The sequence below is a fragment of the Acomys russatus genome, chromosome 16 (assembly GCF_903995435.1).
Source record: "Acomys russatus chromosome 16, mAcoRus1.1, whole genome shotgun sequence".
NCBI classification, from domain to species: domain Eukaryota; kingdom Metazoa; phylum Chordata; class Mammalia; order Rodentia; family Muridae; genus Acomys; species Acomys russatus.
In genome coordinates, this window is record NC_067152.1 from 4,850,498 (window position 1) to 4,876,793 (window position 26,296).

General features: G+C 49.0%; 1 protein-coding gene across 1 annotated transcript; it reads right to left on the bottom strand.

Moving 5' to 3' along the window:
* Positions 1 to 6,207: 6,207 nt before the first annotated feature.
* Pipox (pipecolic acid and sarcosine oxidase) lies at positions 6,208 to 19,659 on the bottom strand. Its single transcript, XM_051158026.1, has 8 exons — positions 19,480 to 19,659; positions 17,803 to 17,951; positions 9,236 to 9,449; positions 8,747 to 8,929; positions 7,742 to 7,888; positions 7,285 to 7,443; positions 6,651 to 6,726; positions 6,208 to 6,404 (listed from the first exon to the last, which is right to left on the bottom strand). The coding sequence occupies exons 1-8, from the start codon at positions 19,591 to 19,593 to the stop codon at positions 6,274 to 6,276; spliced, it is 1,173 nt and encodes a 390-aa protein (XP_051013983.1). The 5' UTR covers positions 19,594 to 19,659; the 3' UTR covers positions 6,208 to 6,273.
* Positions 19,660 to 26,296: the final 6,637 nt, after the last annotated feature.

Consider the following 26,296-nt stretch of genomic DNA (forward strand, 5'->3'; position numbering starts at 1 on the left):
CAAAAATTCCTGCCTCGGGAAGAAGTGAGAACTTCCCTGGGGCTACAGTCATTTGGCTGTTCCAGTGGTGGTGGTGGCTGCGGCGGCGGCGGCGGCGGCGGCGGCGGCGGCGGCGGCGTGCAGAGCTGGAGCTGAGGGCTTGGCAGCAGATGTAAGAAGAGGGAGTGATCTGAGCAGGACTTGAACCCAGCATGTTTACAGGGCGTATACGGGATGGCTCTGTCTTAAGATGTAAAGAAAGGTGCTCTCGTCCGTCCGTGGCTGCCTCTGTTTCTGCTCAGAGCTGGCCTTGAACCTGCCTCTGGTGGTTGCCTCTGCACACCCCGTCCTACTCCACTCCTCTTGCTTGTTGGATCCGTTCCTCCCTCCTGTGTACTCCCCCCCCCCCACCCCCCCGCCCCACTCCATGCCTCACTGGATGTTGGTGAAACAAATCTAGCCTAAAATAATGAGCAATCAGCTACCCTGATGCTTGGGGCAGGCTGGGCAGGGCTGAGGGAAGGGGTAGGGAGCGGAATCATTTATAAAAGCTTAATAAAGATGCAGATGAGCAGCGCTGAGTTAGGAACCCCAGAGCTGGGCTTATTCATTATTCAAAGTTATGCAAATGCCACTGAGAGTCCTGCAAGATGGAATCCTGCCCCTTGTCCCTCCCTCGCCTCACCCCCGCCCCAGCTCACAGACCCAACCCACCTTGTACATCCCTCCCCCTGCCCCCCACCTCCTACACCTAGCAGCCCATTTCCAATAGTTCAACTTACTAAGCTTCCCAGAATCCCCCTCCCTGGCCAGCAGTCTTCCAGAGGGATTGCCACAGGTCCTGGCCTTCAGGTGAGCCTCTCCCAGCCCAAGGAGAAGGGCTTGTGTCCCTGTCGTAAATATCTCACATTTCTACCTAATGGGACCGATATCCTGAAGTCTGATCTAAAATCCCTTTTCCTGCATAGAGTGTCCAACACAGAGTTAAGCAGATCCTGCCCATTGCTCCCCCTGAGGTGGGAAATGTGGGCACGCCTAGCATCTCCAGGCCAGGCCATCTGGTTGCCTTGTGTTGGCTTTCCAGACCTGCAAGCCTCTCCTAGCTTGGAGTCGCATCCCTTAAGCTCTCAAGGCAGGCCTGACCACACTTGCAGACCCTCACTTTTCCCCACCATGCCTTCACATCACCCAGGCCTCTCCTCCCTCTGCACCCCTTTCCCCACCAAGACCTCATTTGTCAATTTGGTGAGGCTGCTGAGATGAAGAATTGGGTCAGAGTGGGGAGCAGCATCGATCCTCTCGTCTCCCCCTCCTTTTCAGGCCTGGCTCTTCTCCCTCCACAGCCCCAGACTATTTTTAGCCTGCCTCTGTTTTCCTTCCTTCGTCTGGTTGGCAACCACTCTGGCCTCTTTCTCTTCATGGCGCTTATCTCTCCCTCGCAGCCAGTGCAGGCCCTAGCTGCCCCTCCTGAGGGCTCTTACTGCCTCCCCCCAATTGCTTTTGATTTTCTTCCATCTTGAAGATATGTAGGGACTTCCCACGAGGGGACGCCTGGCCATGCCCAGGCAAAAGCAGGGTAATGAGACAATGCTGTGCCGGTCAAATCCTTCACTTTTACAGAGTCCTTCGAGTGGTCCTCCAACCCCTTCTGCAGGGACTTTTGCTTCCCTGTGCACCCAGACTTCTCCCTGGGTCACTTCTACTCTGGTCCCACTCAACCACACCAACCACAACTCACCGGTACATACTGGGCCTTGGCCTCTGGCTTTGTGGGTGCTGAGCCCCAGAAGGCCCTGTTTTCCTCTTGGGTCTGTGGGTTGCCAGTCTTTCCTTACCTGACCCCTGTTCCCCTCCCCCCACCCAGCCGGTTTTGTGCTAGCCTTGTCCCTCACACCAGCTTGGCCCCACTCCTACTGCTCCACAGCTCTCAGTTGTAGCTTACATGGGGACTGTCTTTTAGAGGCCTAAACCTTGCTCAGGCAAACTTTGGTAGCCTCCCCCACTTGTCCTCTCTCAGCCTCTGCAAGCCATTGGTCTCCCCTTTTGGCTGTCCCTGACAAGCTGAATAAAGCTGGATATTTTGGAAGGGGAACTGCAGCTGGCTGGGGGAGGAGGAGGATGGCGCATCGGAGAGGCAGAGGAAACAGCAGGCAGGCGGTGGGCCACGGAGCAGAGGGATGTTCCTCAGACGGCTCTTGCCAGCTTCGTCAGCATGAGAGTTGCTGAGCTCACGTGCATGTGGGGTGCAGGCTCTTCTCAGCATCTGCTCTATCTGATACCCCCACCCCCGCCCCGCCCCACAGTATAACAGAGTCCCTTGCTTTGTGGCTCATTCCTTTTCTTTTTTGAACAGGACCAAGCTGGCCTCAAGTTCATCCTTATGTGTTGGAGCATGACCTTGAACTTGTGGTCCTCCTGCCTCCATCTTCTAAGTGCTGAGATTACAGGTGTGCACCATACTTGGTCTATGGGGTACTGGAGTTCTGAACCAGGGGCTTTGAGCATGCCAGGCAGACATCTACCAAATGAACCACACCCCCTCAGCCCTTCATACTGTCCTTTCACAGTCATCCAGTGCATGGCTCTCCCTTGGTGACCTGCCCCTCAGTAAGATTGCCTCTGACCAGGCCAGGTAGTGGTGGCACACGCCTTTAATCCCAGCACTTGGGAGGCAGAGGCAGGCAGATCACTGTGAGTTTGAGGCCAGCCTGGTCTACAAAGCGAGTCCAGGACAGCCAGGGCTACACAGAAACCTTATCTCAAAAAACAAACAAACAAACAAAAAGATTGCCTCTGACCACTCATAGGAAGGTTCAGCTTCTCCCAGCGTCTCCTGTCCTTAGCCTGATGTCCTCCAAAGCACTAGCCACCTCCTCATGTGTTATAGTTCACATGTGTGCACTCCTTACGTCTCCTCACTGCCACCAGCTTCGTATATATAAAACTTTGTCAGCCAGGCATGGTGGCGCACGCCTATAATCCCAGCACTCGGGAGGCAGAGGCAGGTGGATCACTGTGAGTTCAAGGCCAGCCTGGTCTACAAAGCGGGTCCAGGACAGCCAAGGCTACACAGAGAAACCCTGTCTCGAAAAACCAAAAAAAAAAAAAAAAAAAAAACCCCAAAACATTATCATCTTGGTTGTTGTAAGTGCATAGTTAGCTCACTAGCATGAAACACACTCACACTGCTGCGCATCCAACTTCCAGAACGTTCTTTATCCTCCAAAACTGAGGCTCTGGTAAACGAAGCACCCTTTCTACCTCCTCCTCTTGGCTGCTGGCAAGCCACCTTCTCTCTGTCCCTCTGTGAATCTCACCGCTGGACTCCCATGAGTGGAAATGCACACACGTGGTCCTTCGGTCTCTTTGCCTGTTTTACTTAACATGGCCTCATTTCAGCCATGACACGGTGTACATAGGGATTCACTTCCTTTCAATGCTGAATACCATCCCATGACATGTAAATGGACATCTGGGCTATTTCTGCTTATTGGCCATTGTTCATAATGATGCGATGAACACAGGTACATAAATATCTTTTGGAGACCCTAGTTTCTAATCTTTTGGAGATATACTCAGAAGTGGAACTGCTGAATTATAGGCTACTTTTCTACTTTTTTAATTTTTAAAAAAAAAATTTTTTTTTTTTTGAGGCCATTGTGCTGGCTAGTTTTATGTCAACTTGACACAAGCTATACTCATTTGGGAAGAAGAACTCTCAACTGGGGGGAAAATAAAAGCCTCCATAAGATCAGGCTGTAGGGAAGCCTGCAGGGCAATTTCTTAATTAGTGATTGATGTGGGAGGGCCCAGCGCACTGTGAGTAGTGCCACCCCAGGGCTGGTGGTTTTGGATGCTATAAGAAAGGAAGCTAAGCAAACCAGTAAGCAGCTCTTCTCCGCAACCTCCAGGTCAGCGCGGAACTCCTGGTTCTTTCCTTATTTGAGTTCTTGCCCTGACTTCCTTCAGCAAGAGTGTGACTTAATAGTTGTAAGCTGAAATAAACCCTTTCCTCCCCAGGTTGTTTACAGTCGTGGGCTAACACATCATTAGAAACCCTAATTAACCAAGACAGGCCCACTCTGCTGTTTTAGACCAGAGATTTCCATCTGTGTGTTTACTGATTGTCTTAGTTTCTTTTCTATTGCTGTGACAAATATCCTAGAAAAAAAAAGCAACTTAGGGAAGAAAGGAGTTTATTGGCATATACAATTCCAGGTTAGAGCCTGTTATTGTAGGATTTCAGGGTGCCTGCCTAATACTCAGCTAGCTTTCCTTTCTCTTACAGAGTGTGGGGTCCCTGCTTAGGGAATGATAGTGCCCACAGGGGGCTGGGTCTTCCCATGTCAGTTAGCAATCAAGACAATCCCTCACAGACACACCCACAGGCCAGTCTAGGGAATTCCACATTAAAATTCTCTTTCCAGATGATTCTAGGTTGTTTCTAGTTGACAGTTAAAACTAACCAGCACACCGATACATTTACACAGTGCCTGACATATGGTAGAAACTAAATCATTATCTATGTATTGAATGAGTAAGTGACAATATTTCATCCTTACACACCTCTGTATAGGCGGTCAGTATTATTAGTATCATTTTGGAGAGACTGACTTTCTGAGAGAACCAACTGAAATTGCCCCAAAAGCAGACTTTGCATGGGGCTGACAGGGTCAGCTGGCTTTTGGAACTCACTATAGAAATCAAAACACAAAAGTCTGGGCCTTTAAGGGTCTAAGGTTAAGTAATTTTCTTTGTGGTGTATTTGTGTGTGGGTGGGTGTATAGATGTGTGACTATTTCATTCCTATTGTTACGTTCCCTGTCATATCCACCCCACATTGTCCCAGCTTCTCTCTCTCCCAGAACACGTAAGATCCTTTTCTCTAGGATGGATCTGGCCCTATCTGGAGGTCATCCACCCCCTGGCTTTTGGGTATGATCTAAGCCAGTGGTTCTCAACCTGTGGGTCACGACCCTTTCACAGGGGTCACCACATGTCAGATATCCTGCATATCAGATGTCTGACATTAGGATTCCTGACAGTAATAAAATTACAGTTGTGAAGTTGCAACAAATATAGTTTTATGGTTGGGGCGGGGGGTGGTCACCACAAGCTGAGGAACTGTATTAAAGGGTCGCAGCATGATCTAAGCACATCAACCTCGCCTGAGTCCCTGTTCACACCCCTCACCCCTCCACCTACCCAGGGGTAGTTACAAGCCCCATTCTCTTCCAAAGCAATTAGTGCAAGGAGGCCAGCCGACTCGGTGCTAATGCTGTTTCATTAAGTGGGAGCAATCCTAATGATAATAAAATGGCACATTTAACATTCAAACATTGAACGGAGTTTCTAAGCGAGTGTGTCTCTCGCTTTCTTTCTGGTATAACAGTTCTGTCTTCATAAGGACCTGACAATACACCTTAATGAGAGAGTGGGGAGCGAAGCATCTTTACAGATCCAGAGAGAAGATGAGGATGAGACACAGCAGCAGGCGAGAAGGACACAGTGCATCGCTGGGTTGGAGGCTCCGTGGATTCCTGGGGGGTAACAGACTCTGTGGTACTAATTTAGATAATTGGAACTGATAAGAAATAGAGTTATACAGAAAAATAAAGGCCTCCACAGACATTATGCAAGGCAGTTTTTTGTTTGCTTTTTTTTTTTTCAGCGATTTTTTTTTCTGGCAAATATTTATTAGAGGTAAGATTTCATCATCAGAGTTGGTAATGGTGCTGGCTCATTTTGGCAAAAAAAAAAAAAAGGCACTAGTGGTTTATCAAAGATCATCTTTTTGTTTTTTGTTTTTGTTTTTTCTGAGACAGGGGTTCTCTGTGTTAGCCTTGGCTGTCCTGGACTCTCTTTGTAGACCAGGCTGGCCTCAAACTCATAGCGATTCACCTGTCTCTGCCTCCCGAGTGCTGGGATTAAAGGTGTGCGCCACCACCACCCTGCTAAAATCATCTTTTTTTTTTTTTAACATTCCCTTGGGCGAATTTAGTCAAAGCAATCTCAGATTCATCCAATGTGCTAGCAAAGAGAAATGTAAGGAGGCCTTTAGTCTACTGAGCCATCTGGATCCCCTCCCCCATTGAGACATCTGTCTTAAATCTCCTTGTTACGTGACAGTGACTGGGGATGAGAAAAGAGATGGACTTGGGAGGCTGATTGGGGAAAGAAGGTCAATCATTCGGCGTTGACTGGAGATTCCATAGAAGCAGGAGGAAAAGAAACAAATCAAGGAAGGCCACTTCCTTCTCCTAGAAGCCTTCCCCAGGACAGTGTCAGCTGGGGTCAAAGTTGGGCTTTGCTTGTTGAGGAGAACCGGCTTATTCGAAACGGTGTCAAGTCATAGGACGGCGGGAACTTCATGCTCAGCTCACAGAGGAGTTTCCCCACAACAGGGGCCAGCTTAAAACCGTGTCCTGGGAAGAGACCAACATGTCACATCACCTTCAAGCCCAGAAGTCCCCTCCTTAGCCAGACAGGGCTACCTCTCCTTTTGGTCTCATGTCAAAGCCAGAATTTGCCTCTGCCATAAGTACCCCCTTGATGACGGCCAACCCTCCCTCCACACCCTGGGGTCCAGGCTTCAGGGTAAACTCTCGGAACGCCCCTTTGGTCTGGTGGCTTACAGGCCACCTCACCTCCCCCACCCTCATGCTGCTCACCAGAGAATCCAGCACCGATAACAATGTTGTCATACTTTGGGTGACAATCAAGAATAAAGTGCCCATCCGGAGTGTTCTAGATAGAACGAAAGAAAGTCGCATCTGTGTCCTCTGAAGACAGGTAGGAACTATGGGTTCTGGCAGGAAGGGACAGGCCTGGGACGAGTTCAAGAGAGAACTGGATAGGGCTGAGGTCTGCTCTGCACTTGCCCAGTCCCCTCTAGACACACTATTCTCACTGAGTAGCTGTCATTCTGCTGTGCCACGGACACAGTAGGTAGCCATCTTTGCGCGCTAACTTTAGCCAAGATGCCTCGGGCCCGGTGGCATCTGTCTCTTCTCTTTGTCCCCAAGGCCCGCTCAACTGGGAGCATCTTGCCAAGAACCGTTTTAGAGCTCTTCTGGGAAATACAGGGAGAAAGACTGCCAAGCAAAAAAGCCTCGCCGCCCAATAAAAAAGGAATATGAATAATCTTTAACAGGGCCCCCTCTTATGGAGGTGAACCAATCCGTAGGGATTAGCTGGCTAGTTGCAAGTCACACAGGGGTCGGAGGTCACATGAAGTCAGGCCCGGCCACCCATGGGGTCGGTCTATTTCCTCCCCTGTTTTGTGGCTTGGATAGGCCTGCTCACCGTGTACATGCAGCGTTCCATGATATCTGGCTCCGGCCGCAGGCCTGGTAAATGATCTCTGACAAAGTTGCATAGAATCTGAACGTCTTGAACTTCTGAGAAGGCCGTGGGGCAGTCCCGCTCCTCTGGGTCCACGTTGTCACCATGGTGATAGCAGATCTAGCCCCGCCCCCCCCATGGAAGAGCATGGGCTTGTAAAGCTGGCCTTGAGCACATCAGCGGGGGGTGGGGGGGGAGGGGCGGTTGGACACAGGATGTCTCCACCCATCAGCCCAATCCGGATCCTGGCACATGCTATCTTTGGCACCTGAAGTTGTCCAGGGCTCATATGCAACCCGACTCTGTGTTTAAGAACTTCTGCCACACATGGGCAGCAGGGAAGCAGATTCCAGGCGGGTCCTACGGAACTGCATGGACCCCTAGCAGTACAGCGGTCTTCTTAGCCTCTTTTGCTTACCTTCATCAGCCCTGGGTACTCGGATGCTGGCAGTCCGTAGATGTGGTGGGGGGCCGCATCCAGACTCAGGATGCAGGGGAAAGCCTGTGATGCGCTATAGCTCCCAGGGAGCTTCTCTCGCCAGTAACACACATTGATCCTAAGAGTCTTGATGCAGGAGGAAGGTAGCAGATAAAGGGGGAAGCCAGGGGAATCTCTAGACAAGGACAGCGGGTTCTAGTAGGGTCCTGCGGCCCTTTCACATCCAACCTGCTTAACCTAGTTCTTGAACTTATAGTATGCATTATGTTGCACAAAGGTCCCCAGACCTTAGTTTTCTCTCGTAGCAGCACCCAGCCCACCTTAACTATCGATACATTTCTTTCTTTCTTTCTTTCTTTTTTTTAAGATTTATTTATTTATTATTATGTATACAGTGCTCTGCTTGCATGTACTCCTGCAAGCCAGAAGAGGGCGCCATATCACATTACAGATGGCACCATGTGGTTGCTGGGAATTGAACTCAGGACCTTTAGAAAAGCAGGCGGCGCTCTTAACCACTGAGCCATCTCTCCAACCCCCTCGATACACTCCTTATTCATGCAGTGCCTACTCTAAGCCTGGCTATCTCCTGGAGGCTCTGGTGTATACCAGCCAATAATTCAGTTCACCAGTAGCCTTTTGAGATGGCCTTTATTTCCCATACTGGTAAAACTGACGCTTTAATGATTTGGCCAATGTTGACCCCTAGAGAGTGACAGATTAAGGCTCACAGTCAAGTCTGGCTGGCTCTACCATTTTTTTTTTCTCTTTCTTTTTTAAATTTTATTTTATGTGCATTGTTATAAGAGTGTCAGATCCCTTGAAACTGGAGTTACAGACAGTTGGTGAGCTACCATATGGTTGCTGGGAATTGAACCTGGGTCCTTTGGAAGAGCAGACAGTGCTCTTAACCGTGGGAGCCATCTCTCCAGCCCACCGTTTCTTTGCTTAACTACTGACTCTCAGGCCTCCAGCTTTCCCTACCTGGAGAGGCAACTCAATTCCCAGGGGGTGGAGAATCCGGCTGGTCCAGGGGCCAGCAGTGATGACCAGGCTGTTGGCTTGGTAGGTCTTCGAGGTGGTTTTTACTGTGACAGGTAAGCCAGGTCTTATCTCCACTACTTTCTCTCCATCGCACACCGTGCCTCCCAGCTGACAGATTACATGCTGAAAGGGCAGGGCCGGGAAACATGAATTAGTTGGTATATATGGTTCACCCCGGGAGACCAAGAGCCCCTCCCTTAGGCCAGACAAGAGTACAGAATCTAGGTCTTCTCTTCCAGGTTAATAAAGAGGCCAGCAGGTGTGATAAAAAGAAATGGACAAACAAAACAAAACAAAACAACAACAACAAAATGGGACCCAAGTGAACAATGCAAAGACTTTCATACCGACACGGTCCCAGGGCTGCCTGACTAGAGGCCCGGATGCTCAGAGAAGGTGTTGCGTTGCCCCGGGGCTGCACAGTCTCACCTGGAGGGCTCTGAGGGCCTTGTCCGCGTAGAGAACACCTCCAGTCTTGTCCAAAAGCCCCACTTCTCCCATGGTGAACTGGATGTTTGGAAAACGTTGCTTTAAATCCACTGGTGAAAGATACTCGTGGTCAATCCCCTGTCTCAACAAAGTGGCCTGGATCATCTTGAATCCTGGATTTTCCTTCATTCCCAGCAACAAGAGCTCAGTTTGCCTGTTTCGAAAGAAAAGGCTAGATGGATGCAGAGATTTTTTTTTTATGGCCACCTACTCTTATTTCTTGGTCAGGGGCCCATGTCTATAGCAGTTGCAGCTTGGTCTAACGTTCGGAGCACAGGTAAAGCCATGTAGACTTCACCTAGGAGCCCTGGCAATTCTCCAGCTGGTTTCCAGACCATTCCCAAGTCCTTCCTTGGCACTCACTGTTGCTTGTCCCTCCATCCTGCTCTTGACCGCAGAGATCCTAAGTCGCCGTGACCTTTACCACACCCTGGAAATGCCAAATGGAAGTAGCAGGTTTCCCCTCCAATGTGGTGTCTTATGCTTCCGCTTGGTCCTTCTTTGCGGAGTGAGTGCTCTGTGTTATTTCACCTCCCTTTCCTTTTCCGTTTCTTTTTTTTTTTTTTTTCTCTCTTTTTAAAATTGTGTGTGTGTGTGTGTGTGTGTGTGTGTGTGTGTGTACTCATGAGTATAAGGGCCCATAGAGCTAGAGGTGTCAGAGATCCCCAGGACCTGGGACTACAGGCAGCTGTGAACCACCTGACATGGTTACTGGGAATGGACCTCAGGTCCTCCAGAAGAGCAGTATGCATTCTTTTTTGTTTGTTTTGTTTTGTTTTTATTTGTTTTTCGAGACAGGGTTTCTCTGTGTAGCCTTGGCTGTCTTAGACTGGATTTGTAGACCAGGCTGGCCTCGAACTCACAGCTCTGCCTCTCGAGTGCTGGGATTAAAGGTCTGCGCCACCGTGCCCGGCTGCAGTGTGCATTCTTAAGGTCCCAGGAGTCTCTCCAGTCCTCACCCCTGTCTCCCTTCTTCCCTCTTGTGCATCTGTCTGCCTCATTGCTTCGTCTCTGTGGCTGCTTATTTCATGGAAAAGGAGGTCGGGTCCTGCTTCTAATCTGGCTGTCACCTTGGTGTGACCCTGACCGGTGACTCACTACTCCAAGGCTCAACTTTCTCCTCTGCAACTCAGGACGTTGGTCCCCTAGAAGGGTGCTCCCTTCAGGCCAGTGGACGTCCTCACGATGCCTGGGGTTGCCACACACATGGAGTGGACAGGGGACAGGCATGCCAAGCCTGCAGCACTCCAGAAGGTCACCCCAGGGCCTATGGCACTTTCACACAATAGCATAAACACTGATTGGTGCACAGAACTCTAGCAATAAACTCAGGGAGTCTGTGTTTTTGAATCTGCCTTGGCTTCTCCCATCTTTACCCCTCAAGGCAGAGAGCAGTTTCCCTTTGATGCTTCCTGCTTCTCTGCTGTAAGAGACTAGAATTCCCTTTTGGGGGGGGGGAAGCTATGTAAACAATGGAAAGATGCCCCCTGGCCCTTGGGACTGTTCCTATGTCCCCTCTTGGCTTCAGCAGCCCCACGGCCCAGCAGCAGCCTGGCGCATCCCCCGGGTACTGCATATAAAGCTCGTAATAGCCTATAATGGAGTCTCATGGATATTACATGCTTCCAAATCCCACATTATCTGGTTGTGGGGATTAAAGAGAAGACTGGGAGGGGGTAGGGATGCAGTGGGCCTGGGGGCTGGTGTCAGTACACAGAGCTGCGCAGCATGCCCAATCCATTTGCCATGGCCCCCGCCTACCCAGCGTTCATGGTGAGATAGCGGAGCCAGCTCTGCCTCTTCAAAGCTCAGCTTAGGCTAGATGAGACAGAATCCCCAGCCAGGAGTCGGTCGCCTTTCTGTAGCCTCCCAAGACTTCAGATTAGTTCTAAAGTCATAAAACTTTGCCTAGTCAACTTCTTGGTCATCGGGATAATTAAGAAGACACCCCAAAATCTTGGAAGAGAACACTCACCTAGCACAAGTCCCTGGATACCATCTCCAAATAGAAAAGAAAAGGTACCCAGTGTTTCCTAGTTGGTTTAAGATGCTGAGGTTGGAACCCAGCATTTTCCTACACACTAGGCAAATACCTCACTAGGCAGGCCACACCCTCAATCTCAGATGTGTGGGGGTTTTTTGTTTGTTTGTTTTGTTTTGCTTGAGAAAGGGACTTACTATGTACCCTAAATGGCTACCATCTCCCAAAAGTTGGATTGCGGGCATGTACCATTATAACTCCTCAGGGGTTCTTGAACCTTTATACCTGAGGCTCCAGGTAGAACGGTGAGAGAGCTATAGCTTACAGCTCCCCCAGGCAGATACGATGTCAGCTCCCTGGTCCAGAGACCCCACAGAGTGTCTCTTAGGCAGCCCCAGGGTCTCTCAGGCACTCTAGTCCCACCTTCTTTCTCCTACCTAGCCTTCCTTCCTACCTTCCTTCCTTTCCTTGAGGCAAAACACTCCATTTACAGAGACATATTGTGTGGGGAAAATGAACTCGTGCCAAGACAAGGGGCAAATCTGTCAGATTATGAAATGCTGAGTGATGTTCTAATTCCCCAGTCATCCTGTGGTGGATGAAGTCGGAGCTCCCCAACCCTAGGAGTAATCAGCGAGCTGATTCTGCGGTGAATGTAATTGTGCCGATTGTAATCATTTCGCTCCAGCTCCCTGCCCCTGTAGCATTTCTTTCTTAGCCCAGATATTGATCTAACAGTGGGAACTTTTCCATCTGAAGCTGCGATGCCGGACCCTCCCCAAGTCGGAAGATATGTTTGGGAAATTCTCATTTTCCGTGGATCACAGCTGAGCTATTTGGCCTGAGGGAAACCGTGCACCGTTGGAGAAATGCCTTGGATTGGAGAGAGATTTTTTTTGACCATTATGAGCAAATCGGAAATAAATGTAAAACACTGCCTGGAAATGCAAAGGCCTGTCATTATAGGAGATAGGTGAGAGGCTCCTATGGGAAATGCTCAGAGAATTGGAAATCAGTCAATCAAAACCAGGATCAGAGACGGGCCTTTCCCCTAGTATGAAGACAGATGACTTTCACAGGCGTATTGAAAATCATTTAAGCGCTTATTTTCTTAATGGTTTTTCCTAGATCCCAATAAATAGACTACTGATTCTGCGTCAGTTTCTTGGGCCTGTGCTTAGGGAGCCCTCTCCTCTTTTTTTTCCCCCCTCAGACCCTTGAGAAGGAAAAAAGCTTTTATATAGAGAGGGGGTCAGGGAAGACTTCAGAAATGAATATTTAGGGCTAGTCTAGAGAGAAGAGAGTAAAATTCTACCAGAGAACCCTCGCAAGTTCGCATCGCAACTCCCTCCTCCTGGAAGTCCATCCCCTGAATGAACTACACCTTCCTCAAAGCCCACTTTACTCCGCCACTGAGAAGAGGCCATTGACGACTCCTCTGCAGGGCCTGTTGGTGCCTCTGTGACCCATGGAGCTGGTGATCTATCCGGAATCTCCAGCAGTTATTAAAATAGGGCCAGGGGTCAGTGGGGTTGGGGGAGAGAGCAGGGAGGCGCTGACGGACCCAGATAACACTGCCTGAATCTTCTAGCACGGGCTCTGGCGGTTCTTTCTCTTTTCTCCAGTTCAAAGTGCCAGGTGAGCCAGCTCAGAGCGTCACCTTGGGGAAGGGCCTTGGTAATGGCTGCTGTCTTTGTTGGTTTGGGAACAGCTCTCTGCATTTCATCTTCCGCTCAGTGGGCCGAGGTGGAATTGGTTAACAAAGACTGCTCCGGGGTGGGGATGTGGCTGACAAGCCAGACACTTCGCAGGCACAGGAAGCTGCAGCAGCTGCGGAGGGGGCCACCAGGTTCTGCCAGCAGCTGTACTGCCTACGGCTGTGATCTTGTCTGATATTGTCAGTGAAGCAGGGGCCGCCCAGGTCAGGAGATGGAGAGTAGAGCTCAAAGAGAGATGGTGGGGTGGGTCTCCTAGCCTGTTGGTACCAGCATCCCGGCTGTCCACATGACAAAAGACTCAGGCCCTATGATCCAACACATGCCATTGTCTGTTCCCAGAATATATGCAAATATCCCTAGCCCACCCGTGTTTCATATGCGCTGTCACAGGAAACAACAGAAGAACTCCACAACCTCCTCCACTACCAGCTCGGAAAGGCTTTTTAAAAAAATTATCATCAGATGACATTAAATAAACTCATTTCTATCAGTTATCTTATGGTATTATGCAGTGTGTCTAGAAGGATCCAGAGAGAAGGCAAGAGCGACAAAGATGATGAAATCATTTAGAAAAATCGAAATTAAGAGCGAAGCTAAGGCAATTTGGATGGCATTCAGCCCAAAGGTGGGGAACTATATTCAGATTCCATTCAGAGGATGGGAGTATCCGTACCACACACAGCCTGCTCAGCAAAAGGAAGGAGAATAAATCCTGGTGCAGGTGCGTGGATGAGGGCAGCCATAAGAAAGGACTTGCTAATGACGGAATAATAGCAGCACCAATAATACTTAGCCCTCCGTAGTGCTGGGAAGGTTTTAAGGCACATTCACACTGCTCTTTGTTTTTCTTACTTGGAGCTGCGAGGCATCTGAACACCCTTTTCAAACCGGCCACGATGTGATGCCCAGAGGTGCGTTGCAACCTGGGATTACTCAGACCTGAAGTTGTTTGGAGGTGGGCATCAGTAACATGGCCAGTTTGGACCAGATTTAGCTTCTTGTCTATTTAATCCACAAGTAAAGATGCTTTATTTATTTATTTATATCTGGCGGTCACTTTTTGTTTGTTTTGTTTTGTTTTGTTTTGTTTTGAGACAGGGTCTCTCTTTGTACCCTTGGCTGTCCTGGACTCGCTTTTGTAGACCTGGTTGGCCTGGAACTCACAGCGATCCGCCTGCCTCTGCCTCCCCGAATGCTGGGATTAAAGGAGTGCGCCACCACCACCTGGCTCTAGCAGTTGCTTTTTAGAAGTCTAAAGCAAAGACCATCGCAAGACACACACACACACACACACACACACACACACACACACACACACACACACGATGAGCAGGGTGGCAGCTCCAAGGCAAGGAGATCTCAAGTGTGAAGTCAGCCTAGGCTACCTGGCGAGCCTGGAGCCAGCTACAGAAAAAAACCTCCTCGTCTCTAAAAGGAGAGGCTGGCGCAGTGGCTAAGAGCACTGGCTGCCCTGGCTGAAGGCCCAGGTTTGGTTCTCAGCACTCATATGATCACTAACAACGTCTATAATCCCAGTTCCTGCTCCGGATTCCATGGCACCAGGTAAACAAATGTACACATACGTATATGCGGACAAAACACTCATACATATAAAAATTTTAAAAATAGGGTGCGAGCAATGGCTCAGCTCTACGAGTACTTGTTCTTGCAGAAGTTCTGGGTTCGGTTCCCAGGACCCACATGGTGGCTCACAGCTATCTGTAAACCTATTTCCAAGGGTCAGGTTCCTTCTTCTGGTACTCCCAAGGGCAGCAGACATTTATGAGAAGCATATACATATATGCAGGCAAAGCACTCAAGCACATAAAACAAACAAAAAAAATATCTTTTTTTAAAAGACTTAAAATAAACCTTAAAAAAAAAACACAAGGAAATAACATGAAATTCAAATTTCAGTGTCTTGAAATAAAGTAATTTTTTTTTTAGAAGTAAAGTTTTATTGGAACACATCCAGGTTCATTTATTTGCATCTTTGGCTGCTTTCACACTATAATGGCAGACTCAGATATCTGCAAGAGAGACCATATGGCCAGGGAAACCTAACAGACTTCCTGTGTGGTTTACACGAGAAGTTTGCTGACCCCTGTTCAAACCAAGAGTGTAATGATTCAGTGATTTACAGGAATGCACTACAACCGCAACACAGCTGATGGTGGCACATGCCTGCAGTCCCCACAACCCAGAGACGGAGGCTGGGTGGGATCCAGGACCTTGAGGCCAGCCTGGATAACACAAAAAGACCCTGTCTTAAAAATAAGCCAAGGGCTGAAGAGATGGCTCGGAGGTTAAGAACACTGACTGTTCCTCCAGAGGCCCTGAGTTCAATTCCCAGCAACCACAGGGTAGCTCACAACCATCTATGATGGGATAGGATGCCCTCTTCTGGCCTGCAAATGTGCATGCAGGCACAGCACTGTACACAAAATAATAAATAAATAAATCTTAAAAAACAAAAGACAAAAAACAAGCCAAAGAAGAAGAGGAGGAGGAGAGAGAGAGGAGGAGGGAGAGAGAGCAGACCCTAACTCTCAGTAGCTTTCCTTTTCACTTTTATAAAACTGTGGAAAGAACTAAGTGAGCTGTACAAGCCGAGTAAGCAGCCCTTTCTGAAACGCTTGGGACCACACGTGTTTTCTTTCTCATCTCTTTGGATTTTGATGCACGGATGCAGGATTCCCAATTCCGGTTCTCAAATCTGTGCAACAAGCGCTTTTCACCACTGTCCCATCCTAGGATGGCAGGAGTCTGTCAGCACCATGCCCGGTATCATGGGAGCACTGGGGATGAAACCCAGGCCCTCATGCAAGCCAGGCAAACACTCTACCAGCTGAGCTACACCTTCAGGCCTTGGTATCTGTCTCTTGTTTCCTCTTGATCCTCCTCCTCCACAGCCCAACAGACCCAGGAAAGGGGGAAGAGACCTCCAGGATTAGAGGGTAGGAGGCACTGTGCCAGGTATTTTCCATCTTAGTTAACCTTTATAAAGTTAAGTCTTTATGAGGTACAGGTGGTGAGGACCACATAGCTGGTAGGCGTTGAGGTGGGAAGTCAAACTCAAACTATGTGACTCCGGACAAGTCATGACTGACCCCACTGTAGGTGTTTACTGGACAGACTTAATGTCCTTCTGGCCTCAGACTCCTCCTACCTCCAAGTAGCATTCCTAGCCAGCTGCGAGAGAAGGCTCCCTTGCCAGGCCACGCCTCAGAAAGACACTCTCCTTTATTTGGGTGCTGGGTATATTAGCTGTCTCTGAATAAATCCTTAATTAGCGGCCCTGGCTGTATTTGCATAATGGATTTCACTTTGTTCTTTAAGTTAATGGTGTTTTCGTAACAGAACAGTAACCTCTTGGTTCGAAGCCATTAAAATAACTGCCACCCTGTAGGGTAGAGCCAGGGTTATGTAAAGGAAGTGAAGTGAAGAGTTCAGAGGAGTAAAAGGGGGGGGGGGCAGGGGCGGTTTCTGTTTCCTTTTCTAGGAGAGTCTGGAGGGTCAGGGACAACAGAGGAGGGACAGAGGCCCGGATCAGTAAGGTCTGGAGAGAAAGGCAGGGCAACCGGGAGCTGCTGCTGTGGGGTCACTTCATGGCAAGCAGTCTGGCCTGTGGAACACCCTCATTTTGTTCCCAGAGGCTAGGGTATTAATACAATGCATGTGTGGGGTTGTTATGGGGGGGGGGGTGGAACGGCACAAAAAGATAGAATACTAGGGGGCAGGAGAGATGGCTCAGTGGCTGAGTACTTCTCTCTCTCTCTTCCTGAGACAGGGTCTCTCTGTGTAGCCCTGGCTGTCCTGGACTCACTTTGTAGACCACGCTGGCCTCGAACTCACAGTCATCCACCTGCCTCTGCCTCCCAAGTGCTGGGATTAGAGGCGTGCGCCACCACTGCCCGGCTACTTGTTGCTCTTGTAGAGGATTTTGGTTCAATTCCCAACACCCACACGGCAGCTCACAACTGTCTGTAACCCCAAGTCCAAGGTGATACTGTCTTTTGACTTCCCTGGGCACCAGGCACCGGGCATGCATGTAGCTGCACATACATATATGTAGACAAAGCGTTCATACACATAAATTATACAAGCCAGGTAACGGTGGCGCATGCCTTTAGAGCCAGCAGTTGGGAGGCAGAGGCAGGCAGGTCTATGTGAGTTCGAGGCCAGCCTGGTCTACTGAGTGAGTCCAGGACAGCCAGGGCTACGTGGAGGAACTGTGTCTCAACCAAGCAAGCAAGCAAGCAAACAAACAAAACATACGTATTTTTAAAAGTTAGAACACAAGTTAAGAATATAGAGCTGCGGAGCCGGGCGTGGTGGCGCACGCCTTTAATCCCAGCACTTGGGAGGCAGAGGCAGGCAGATCACTGTGAGTCTGAGGCCAGCCTGGTCTACAAAGTGAGTCCAGATGGCCAAGGCTACACAGAGAAACCCTGTCTCGAAAAACAAAAAAAAAAAAAAAAAAAAAGAATATAGAGCTGCATTTCCCATTTTGACCCAGGCCCTCTAAGATGGCTCCAGAAGGCTCCGTGCAGGCCTGGCCTGCTCTAGATGTCTGCCCACAGTGCTTCTCTTAAGTTTTCACAACACAACCTGTACTAGCCTTGGACGCAGGGTTTCACCCAGGCCTGGAACTCAGAGGTGTCAGGAGGCAGCTTGGGAGACAGTGACAGTGAGCAGAAGTCTTCCACAGGACTGGTGCCTCCCTCCTAGACTGATGTCCACACCTGACCGAGCCCCTGGAGGGCTGGATCCCCTCCATCCAAGGCCACCCTCCATCCCTCGCCCACCTGTGCAGCTGAGTCCCAGTCTCGCGCTCCAGCAGGGCCCATGTCTGGTAGCATTCCTCCATCATCCTCGTATAGAAGTCCTCTGGATAGGCCTTCCTGATTATGCGGCTCTGTCCGTGTGAGCTTCCTCGGGAATGAGGAAGGAAGAACTAGAAACAAACAGGGGACAAGAAAGACACCGGAAGCCACTGCCCTTTTGTTCAACTCTCTCTGTGCTCTTTAGGAGCCATCTTTCCCTGCAAATGCTTCCTTTTTTTTTTTTTTCTGGTCTTGGATAGGTATTGAACCTCTGTCCTTGTACATACTAGGCAAGTGAGTGCTCTGCAGCTGAGCTATAGGCCTAGACTACTTCTTCTTCTTCTTCTTCTTCTTCTTCTTCTTCTTCTTCTTCTTCTTCCTTTCTTTCTTTCTTTTATCAAGACAGGGTTTCTCTGGGTAACCTTGGCTGTCCTTAGACGTCTTTTTATTTACTATTTTGAGAACAAGGTCTTGTTATGTAGCCCAGGCAATCCTTCTGCATCAGCCTCCTGAGTAACTGGGATTTTAGGCCCTCATCACCAGGTCTAGGGATTTTTAAATATTTCCAAACAGTCTTTCCAGCGCCTTCTTGCAGGCCACTGACTGCTGAGGTGGTCGGGCTAGCAGCTCCTCAGAAGCACTGACAAGTTTTTCGTTTTGTAAATAACCCTTGGAGGCACCCATGCCTTTGTAAGTATATCTTTCTCATTCCACTGAACTTGAACCCCACTCAGACAACTGGAAGGGCAGAATTGAATAGAACCTTCTAGATAATGCAAATCTAGTCCCTTGGTTTTATGGATCAGGAAAGAATGCCATCTCTCTGTGCCTTCAGGGAACAATCTTGAGATTAGGGCTGGGGTGAAAAAAATTGAGGTTTTCCTAAGGGATGTAACTGAAATCCTGGAGGATTTGAGCAAACAGATAGAGGAATTCAAGGCAATTTCTAACTATTCCAGGAAGAGTAAGTGATAACCAACTTGAGAGCCGCAGGCAGAATGGAAAAGGAGAACGAAGCCACTGAGGTAGAAAACCCCACGTGATGGACCCTGTAGGCCCCCCTGTCGTCCCTCTCCCTCCCCCAACCCATCCCCACCCCCGCCTGAGGGGCCCTGCAGGTTCCCAACGCCACCGCTCCTTTGCAGTAGTCACGTGACCATTTTTTCTTTAAGGAAAGGGAGCCCTGTGCATCAAGCGAGGAGGCTGGCAAAGGTGGCAGAATCAACCGGAGCTCCTGCTAGGTTCTGGACGGAGAGGCTGGGGAAAATGCAGGGAAGAGCCCTGCCTCGGAAACTGGTTCACCAGCCTTTGCCTCTAGGCGAAACTGCCTTTATTTAAGGTTACCTAGAGCAGAACTGATTCTCTTTCTGAGCTGGATCAACCGTTTGGGCACAGAAAAGACAGGGTAGCAACAACGCAGAAAGGTGGGGCCACTTCAAGAGCTGAGAGGCAGTGGAAAAAAATATACCAAGAAACCCCACATGAACTTGTTTTGTTTTGTTGTAATTGTCAAAATCCGTGTGAAACAGCTACAAAGCTATGAAGTGCACAGAATTCCTGATGTCTGGCCTTTTGCCTTTACCAGTAGCTTGCAAGTTCTGGGAAACCCTCCCTAGGAGAGGAAGGGACAGCCCTACACAGCAGAAGGGAACAGTGTACCTGCTCCAGCAGCAGGACCCTCTTCGAGTGTTTGGCCAGGTGGTATGCAGTGAAGCAGCCCTGAACGCCTGCTCCAATCACAATAGCGTCCCAGAGACCTTTCTGAGCAGCCATGATGACACAAAGCCCACGAAGCAGACAAAGGCACCTCTAGGCTAGAGGAGGAAGAAAGCAAAGTCCAGCCTGGACAGAGTTCCCACAATGCCCTGGGGCACATGCCCTTGTCCTTTTTTTTTTTTTTTTCCTCCTCCCGAAAAGCCTGGCACAGGGCTCAGCCTCCGCCTCCCCTGCAGAGCAGAACTGGGTAGACTGATTTGTGAGGTTTTAGCCCAGCTCAGCTGCCAGCGTCACCCTTTGCATCTCTCTGGTTTGCTATTCTTGGCTCAATTATTGTCATGCAAATGGGCTCCTTCCTATGCCACCTTCCTGTCTCATTATGATCTTTGTCTCAGGACTTCGGCCCTGGAATTTCAATGCCTCCTAGACCAAGCTGGGCACCGGGAATGCTGCCTCCCCCTGCTGGCTTTCCTTTCTGTAGTTTGATTTCCTTTAGAGAGCTACAGGGCCAGCTAAGAACTTGGCAGGATGCCCAGGGTTTGGCCCTCCTCCGTGGTGTGTGGTGAGGTCAAGGGGCAGGATGCAGGGGCCAATTGGGAGGGCAGTTTTGTGATTATGAAATCATTCTCGGTGTGTTTTGCTTTCATGTTGAAAAGGGAGAATAAATGACCCTGAGCCGGGCAGGGGTGGGGAGACGGGGAAGGACAGTCACAGGAGGTACCTTGTCCTCAGGCACACAGGGAGCCAGGTGCCAGTCCAGAACACGTGGGGGCCATGGATAGAAAAACCTTCTATGCCAGGCAGCAGGCTCAATGGGTATTGTCACAGGCACTGGGGACAGAGCCAGGGTTGGCAGGCCCTGATTCTTATACAATTTGGGGGTCCATTTTAAGCTAAAAGGAAAAGGGGACTGAAGGCATAGCTCAGTGGTAGAGTTTTGTGTTGGACATGTTTGAGGTGCTGGGGTCAATCCCCAGAACTAAAAATAAAAGAGAGGAAAAAAAAGAAAGAAATTAGTCATGCAAAATTAGACGGCAGGACTTAGAAAAGACCGCTCAATTAGGGAGCCCCATGGTTGGAGTTTTATTAGCTTCCTGGTAAATCGGCCTCTGAATACATTATCTCATTAAATTCTCATTTTTTGTGTGTGTGTATTTTTATCCTCATTTTTGGCAGATTAAAGATAGCCTCAAGTTCCCCACCAGTCTTCCCATTACACGCTTGCCCAAAAGTGACTGCCACACTCTTTCTGACCAAAGCCTTTGGGCAACATCCTCTTCTTGCCTTGGAGAACTCATTCTTAGATCCTGAACCACCATGTTAGAAGTTCATCCACACAGAGAGAGAGAGAGAGAGAATGAAAAAGTCCCCGGATGACTAAGTGACTAAGAGAGTCACATGTAAGAGAGGAGCCATCTTGGACCGCTTCCAGACCAACTAAACACCACTGAGTGACCCAGTCAGTGCCGTGTGACCCGACATCCTCCAGCCAAGCTGTGTTAGTATTCCTCAACCTTCTGAAGTCAAATAAGATGCTTGTTTTCAGACAGTAATTTTTGGGGAATGTAAAAACACCACCAAAACAGCCAAAGATGGCAGGATCTGCCCAAAGCCCCGCACCCGCTGTGCTCCAAAATTCTCCTCCTCCTCCTCTTCTTCTTTTTTAAGATTTATTTATTATTATGTATACAGTACTCTGCCTGCATGTACACCTGCACACCAGAAGAGGGCACCAGATCACATTATAGATGCCTGTGAGCTACCATGTGGTTGCTGGGACTTGAACTCAGGACCTCTGGAAGAGCAGTCAGTGCTCATAACCGCTGAGCCATCTCTCCAGCCCCATTCACGTTTTTCTTTATTTCTCTTTTGGATACGGGGTCTCGGGCATCGCTTGACTGGACTCCAACCTAATTTGCAGCTGTGGGTGACCTTGAACTGCCGGTTCTTCTGCTTCCACCTCCTGGGACGGGAGAGCCCCATCATCGCTTGGGTTTAATGGGGTGCTGGGAATCAAACCCAGGCCTTCCCCTGTGCTAGGCAAGCATTCTGTCAGCTCATGCTGTAGGGACGGTTAATCAGAGTATGCAGCCATGATTATGATTTCAATATTCTTGCTGTCTTTCTGGTGGCCATAAAGTGAAAAGATGTGGGGTGCACATGGGACTGCTAAGGCTCCACCTCAGCCTGGCACGGTGGCTGACTGAAGCCCCAGCAACACTTCTAGTCCACAGACAACCCCCAGAGTCGCCTTAGCAATTAGCTGTCTTCTAATAAGATGGAGCCCAAAGAGAAACTGCCATCTGACAGGATTTTTTTTTTCTTCTGAAAAAAAAAAAAAGGAAAAAAATAGAGTCTAAAGGTCACCCCATTCTGTCCCCTACCTCACAGAGGTCACTGGACAGATCCTTTACAGTAAAATAATAGCAGATAGGACCAAGAAAAATATGGTTACCCTGAGTGTAAGGGCTTGATAGAAATATATAAGATCAGCACCTGGGTTTCTTGTGATAAGATGTCAGCGGAGACGAACAGCTTGCACGCAAGGAAAAGCAGACAATAAATCCTTGCATGGAAGTGTGCCCAGTCTCACCAGCAGTCAAGAGAAGGGAATTAAATAACTCTAAGGTACGATTATGTGCCTATTAAATAAACAAAAATAAAAACGATACAGCCCTTGTTATGTTGTTCGTGTTGCAAGTGTCAATTCAGATAGGATGCTGTGGGATGTTTCGGGGCCATGCACGGTAGGATGAAATAGTTCAAACATCCTGACCTAGAAATTCTGCTCGGCGAGCTATTCCCCCAGGGGAGGAAAAGGCATTTCTATGAAGACATGCATAGCTAAACTCTTATAATATTAAAAAAAAAAAAAAAATGGAAACAATCCAACATCAGGGAGTAGCTAAACAAATGCTGACATGTTGATACAATGCAACACTGTGTGGCTATTCCAGCAGGCATGAGGACGCTGCTTTCTAGAAATGCAGATACAAAGCTGATACCGAGACGCAGGACACAAATGGCACACACTGATCACACTCTTCTGTGCATGCTGATCAAAGACCTAAGGAGAAATTGGTGAGGTAATCGAGCTTAATGCTCATTAGTTCTTGTATTCTGTTAAAAAAAAAAAAAAAAAAAAAAACCTGCCTCCATTCACAATTTATAAAAGAAGAAGAAATCCCCAGGGGAAGCAAGTGCTTCACATCTCTCTGGTCAGGACCTGGGAAGTTTTTTCTTTGTTCTAATCTCAGTTCTTCCTGCTAACCGATATTGTTCAGTTCTCCGTGGAAGCCGCAGGGAAAGCCACTCTGTATTTCCCCATCCCCCCCTCCCCCGTTTAATATAATATCCCTTCAGAGATAAAATGACAATCCCATTTCCCCGTCCCTACTTCACAAGGCTGCCCTGGATTCCTGGACTCAAGCATTCTGCTTCTTGTTAAGAATTTCAAACGGCGGTTGCTCCGAAAGCCGACACTGGCCGCGGCCCAACCTTGAAATGAAAAGCAAATCTGCTTCTAAAGGCTTTCCCCTTCTATCAGGATTGCCCGTCCTTGCGAATGTCCTGACAGGGGCAGGCAGAGAGAAGCGATCCCCTCAAATTCCATTTTAACACCCCTTCTGGATCGGAGGACCATTAAAGGGCGAGCCAACAACAGCCCTACACCTTGCCGCTTGTACGTGTCAGCAGTCGCGGCTCAGAGTCCTGGGGCAGAGATGCCCAGGATGGGAGGCTGCACTCCTCACCCGATGGCTTGATTGACACTTAGCAGACAGGGGCGGAAGAAGCGAGCCAGGGAAGCAGCAAGCTGTACGGCTCAGAAATAATGAGAGGACCCGAATGGAGAGAGAACGTGGAATAAAATAAAAAGAGACCCAGGAGTGGAGGAGAGCCTTCTGCTCTGTTTTCTTCCCTGCCCCACTTTGCCAAGGAGCTGATGCCTGGGGCAAGGAGGTAGGCAGACAGGGATGAGCCCTACCCGGAGGGCAGATGCTGTCGGATGCAGGGGTGCCTGGGGTCCTGAATGCTCAGGAGGATGTGCAGGGTGTGGGAACACTTTCCATACACATCCCTGACCCCCTCACCCCCCCTGTTTCAGACTGACTGCCAGCTTCCTCATTTCTGTTTCCCTTAGGTCAGGTCATCTACCCACCTTTAAAGACATCGCTTTGATTGGCAAATCTGGACAGGTTACTCCTCATTAAAATTTTTCTTCATAGCCGCCCTTTCCTATCAGGATAAAAATCTGAACTCCTTAGCTTGCTTGGCACACAAGGTGGCTTTGGCTCTGACCTCTGCTGGCTCCCACAGCTCCCCCACAGACCCTTTCCCACTGGGCTCTTGGCACCCTAGCAACACTGAGCGGAGAGATTTCCAAACTCCCAGGCACTTCGCCCCCCACCCCCCGTACCCCCAAGCAGATGCAGTCTTTCCTATACTGTCTCTCCGTCTTGCAGAGACTCCACGGATACACGTATTGTGCTGTAATTGTTTGCATGTCTGCCTTCCTCCTACGCCTCTTAAAAGGAGGGAGTCTCCTTTCTATTGTCATTTTTCACAGGTAATGCCTACACATGGAACAACAGTAAAATGTACAAAGAGAACACTATGGAGTCTCTTTCCCACCCATTCCCAGAGCTCAATTCTCTTATCGGATGCTACACTATTGCTGTTGTCTTTTCAAAGAGACGCTCTGTGAGTATACAAACATGCTTATACAGTAGGTGTGTGTGTGTGTGTGTGTGTGTGTGTGTGTTCCTATTTAACATCCCAGTGTTTTCATTTCCTTTATCTTGGTGATCTACATCAGTCATAAGGAGCCCGTACGCTTCTGTGATGGCTGCATAGTATACGTGGGTGTGAAGGAAGCGTTTGGCACAGAGACAGCACCCATACACGCTTGTGATGGCCGAGATGGTTATAACAGATGTCCTGGATTCCTAGGGCTCTCTGGCTGTTTTGGCCCTGAGTGTTCAGGAAGGGAGAGGTGCCTCTCTGAGCTGCCCAGGACAGTCTCTATCATGAGGTGGTAGAGACGGGACACCCATGGACCCTCCCTGACTCTTGTTTCCTGATGGTTCTCTGACTTTTGCGTTTATTAAGTGGCAGCTATCAGAGTCAAACCCTGCACTCTTAGAATACAATAGTGAAATCGCTAGGCTGATGCCAGGAAACGGAGATAAATGAAAGTCCTGGGAATTGGGACTGACAGCTCTGCAAAAATATTAAACCATCTTTTTGTCTGACAGAGTTTGGGATACAACTATAAAAGGGTATTTTCAAGCCTGGCGTGGTGGCACACACCCATAATCCAGGCACTTGAGAAGCTAGGTCAGAAAGATCAGGAATTCGGAGCCATTCTTGGCTACATAGCAAGTGTGAGGCAGCATGGCCTTCACAAGACCCTGTGTTTTGGTTTTTCTTTTCTTTCTTTTTTTTAAAAAAGATTTATTTATTTATTTAATGTATATGAGTGCTCTGTCTGCACGTCACCTGCGTGCCAAAAGAGGGCACCAGATCACATCATAGATGGTTGTGAGCCACCATGTGTGGTTTCTGAGAATTGAACTCAGGACCTACCGGAAGAGCAGCCAGTGCTCTTAACCGCTGAGCCATCTCTCCAGCCCTGGTTTTGGTTTTTCAAGACAGGGTTTCTCTGTGTGGCCCTGGCTGTCCTGGAACTCACCCTGTAAACCAAGCTGGCCTTGAACTCAGAGATCTGTCTGCCTCTGCCTCTTCCTCTGTCTCCTGAACGCTGGAATTAAAGGTACATGCCACCACCACCACCAGGTAAGACCTTGGTTTTTTTTTGGGGGGGGGGTACAAAATACTCTTCCTAACCATGAAGGCACGTGTCTGTAATGGGAGTGGAGGCGGGAAGATTGCCACTTCAAGTCCAGCCTGAAATTAGAAAGACTTGGTCTCACTAGGTGGTGGCGGCACATGCCTTTCATCCCAGCACTTAGGAGGCAGAGGCAGGTGGATCTCTGTGAGTTTGAAGCCAGCTTGCCCACCAGAGTGAGTTCCAGGATAGCCAGGGCTACACAGAGAACCTGTCTTAATCACTGAGCCATCTCTCCAGCCCGGCACTAGAGTTTGAACTAGAGTTTGAACCTAGGGCTTTGTGCTTGCTAGGCAAGTGCTGCCACCACTGAACTGTGCCCTCTGACACCTTTAACTTTTATCTTGAGATGGAGTTCAGGGTAGCCTCAAACTTACTCTGAAAGCCTTGAATCAGATTACAGCCCCTGCTTCCATGCCAGGCTAGAACCTACTGTTAGCCTCTCCAATATATGTAGGCAGTGGCCTTAGATTTCTAGGCCCCCTCACTGTACCAGGGCATCAAAATGAAAGTTCAGATTTGCAAGGTTTGACACAGGCATTTTGCTTTGTTTTATTGACACAGATTCTCTGTGTATCCCTGGCTGTCCTGGAACTCGCTCTATCGACCAGGCAGGCTGTCCTCAAACTCAAAGATCTGCCTGCCTCTGCCTCCCGAGTGCGGGGTTAAAGGTGTGTGCCACCATGCCCGGCTGAAAATAACTTTTAACGTAAAGGATGTTTCTACCATCTGGTTTCTCTCCCATGTTAGCCTGTTAACGCCCTGCTATGGCATTAACTCTTCAAGGCTTTAAAGATGTCCTGTATATCCAGCATTTCCCATTGCTTACCGGCATAGTTGGCTTAAATATCCTGGCTTCCCGTTGCCAGGCTCCCACACCTGGCTCTAGTCCAGTCATGAAACCCAAAATAC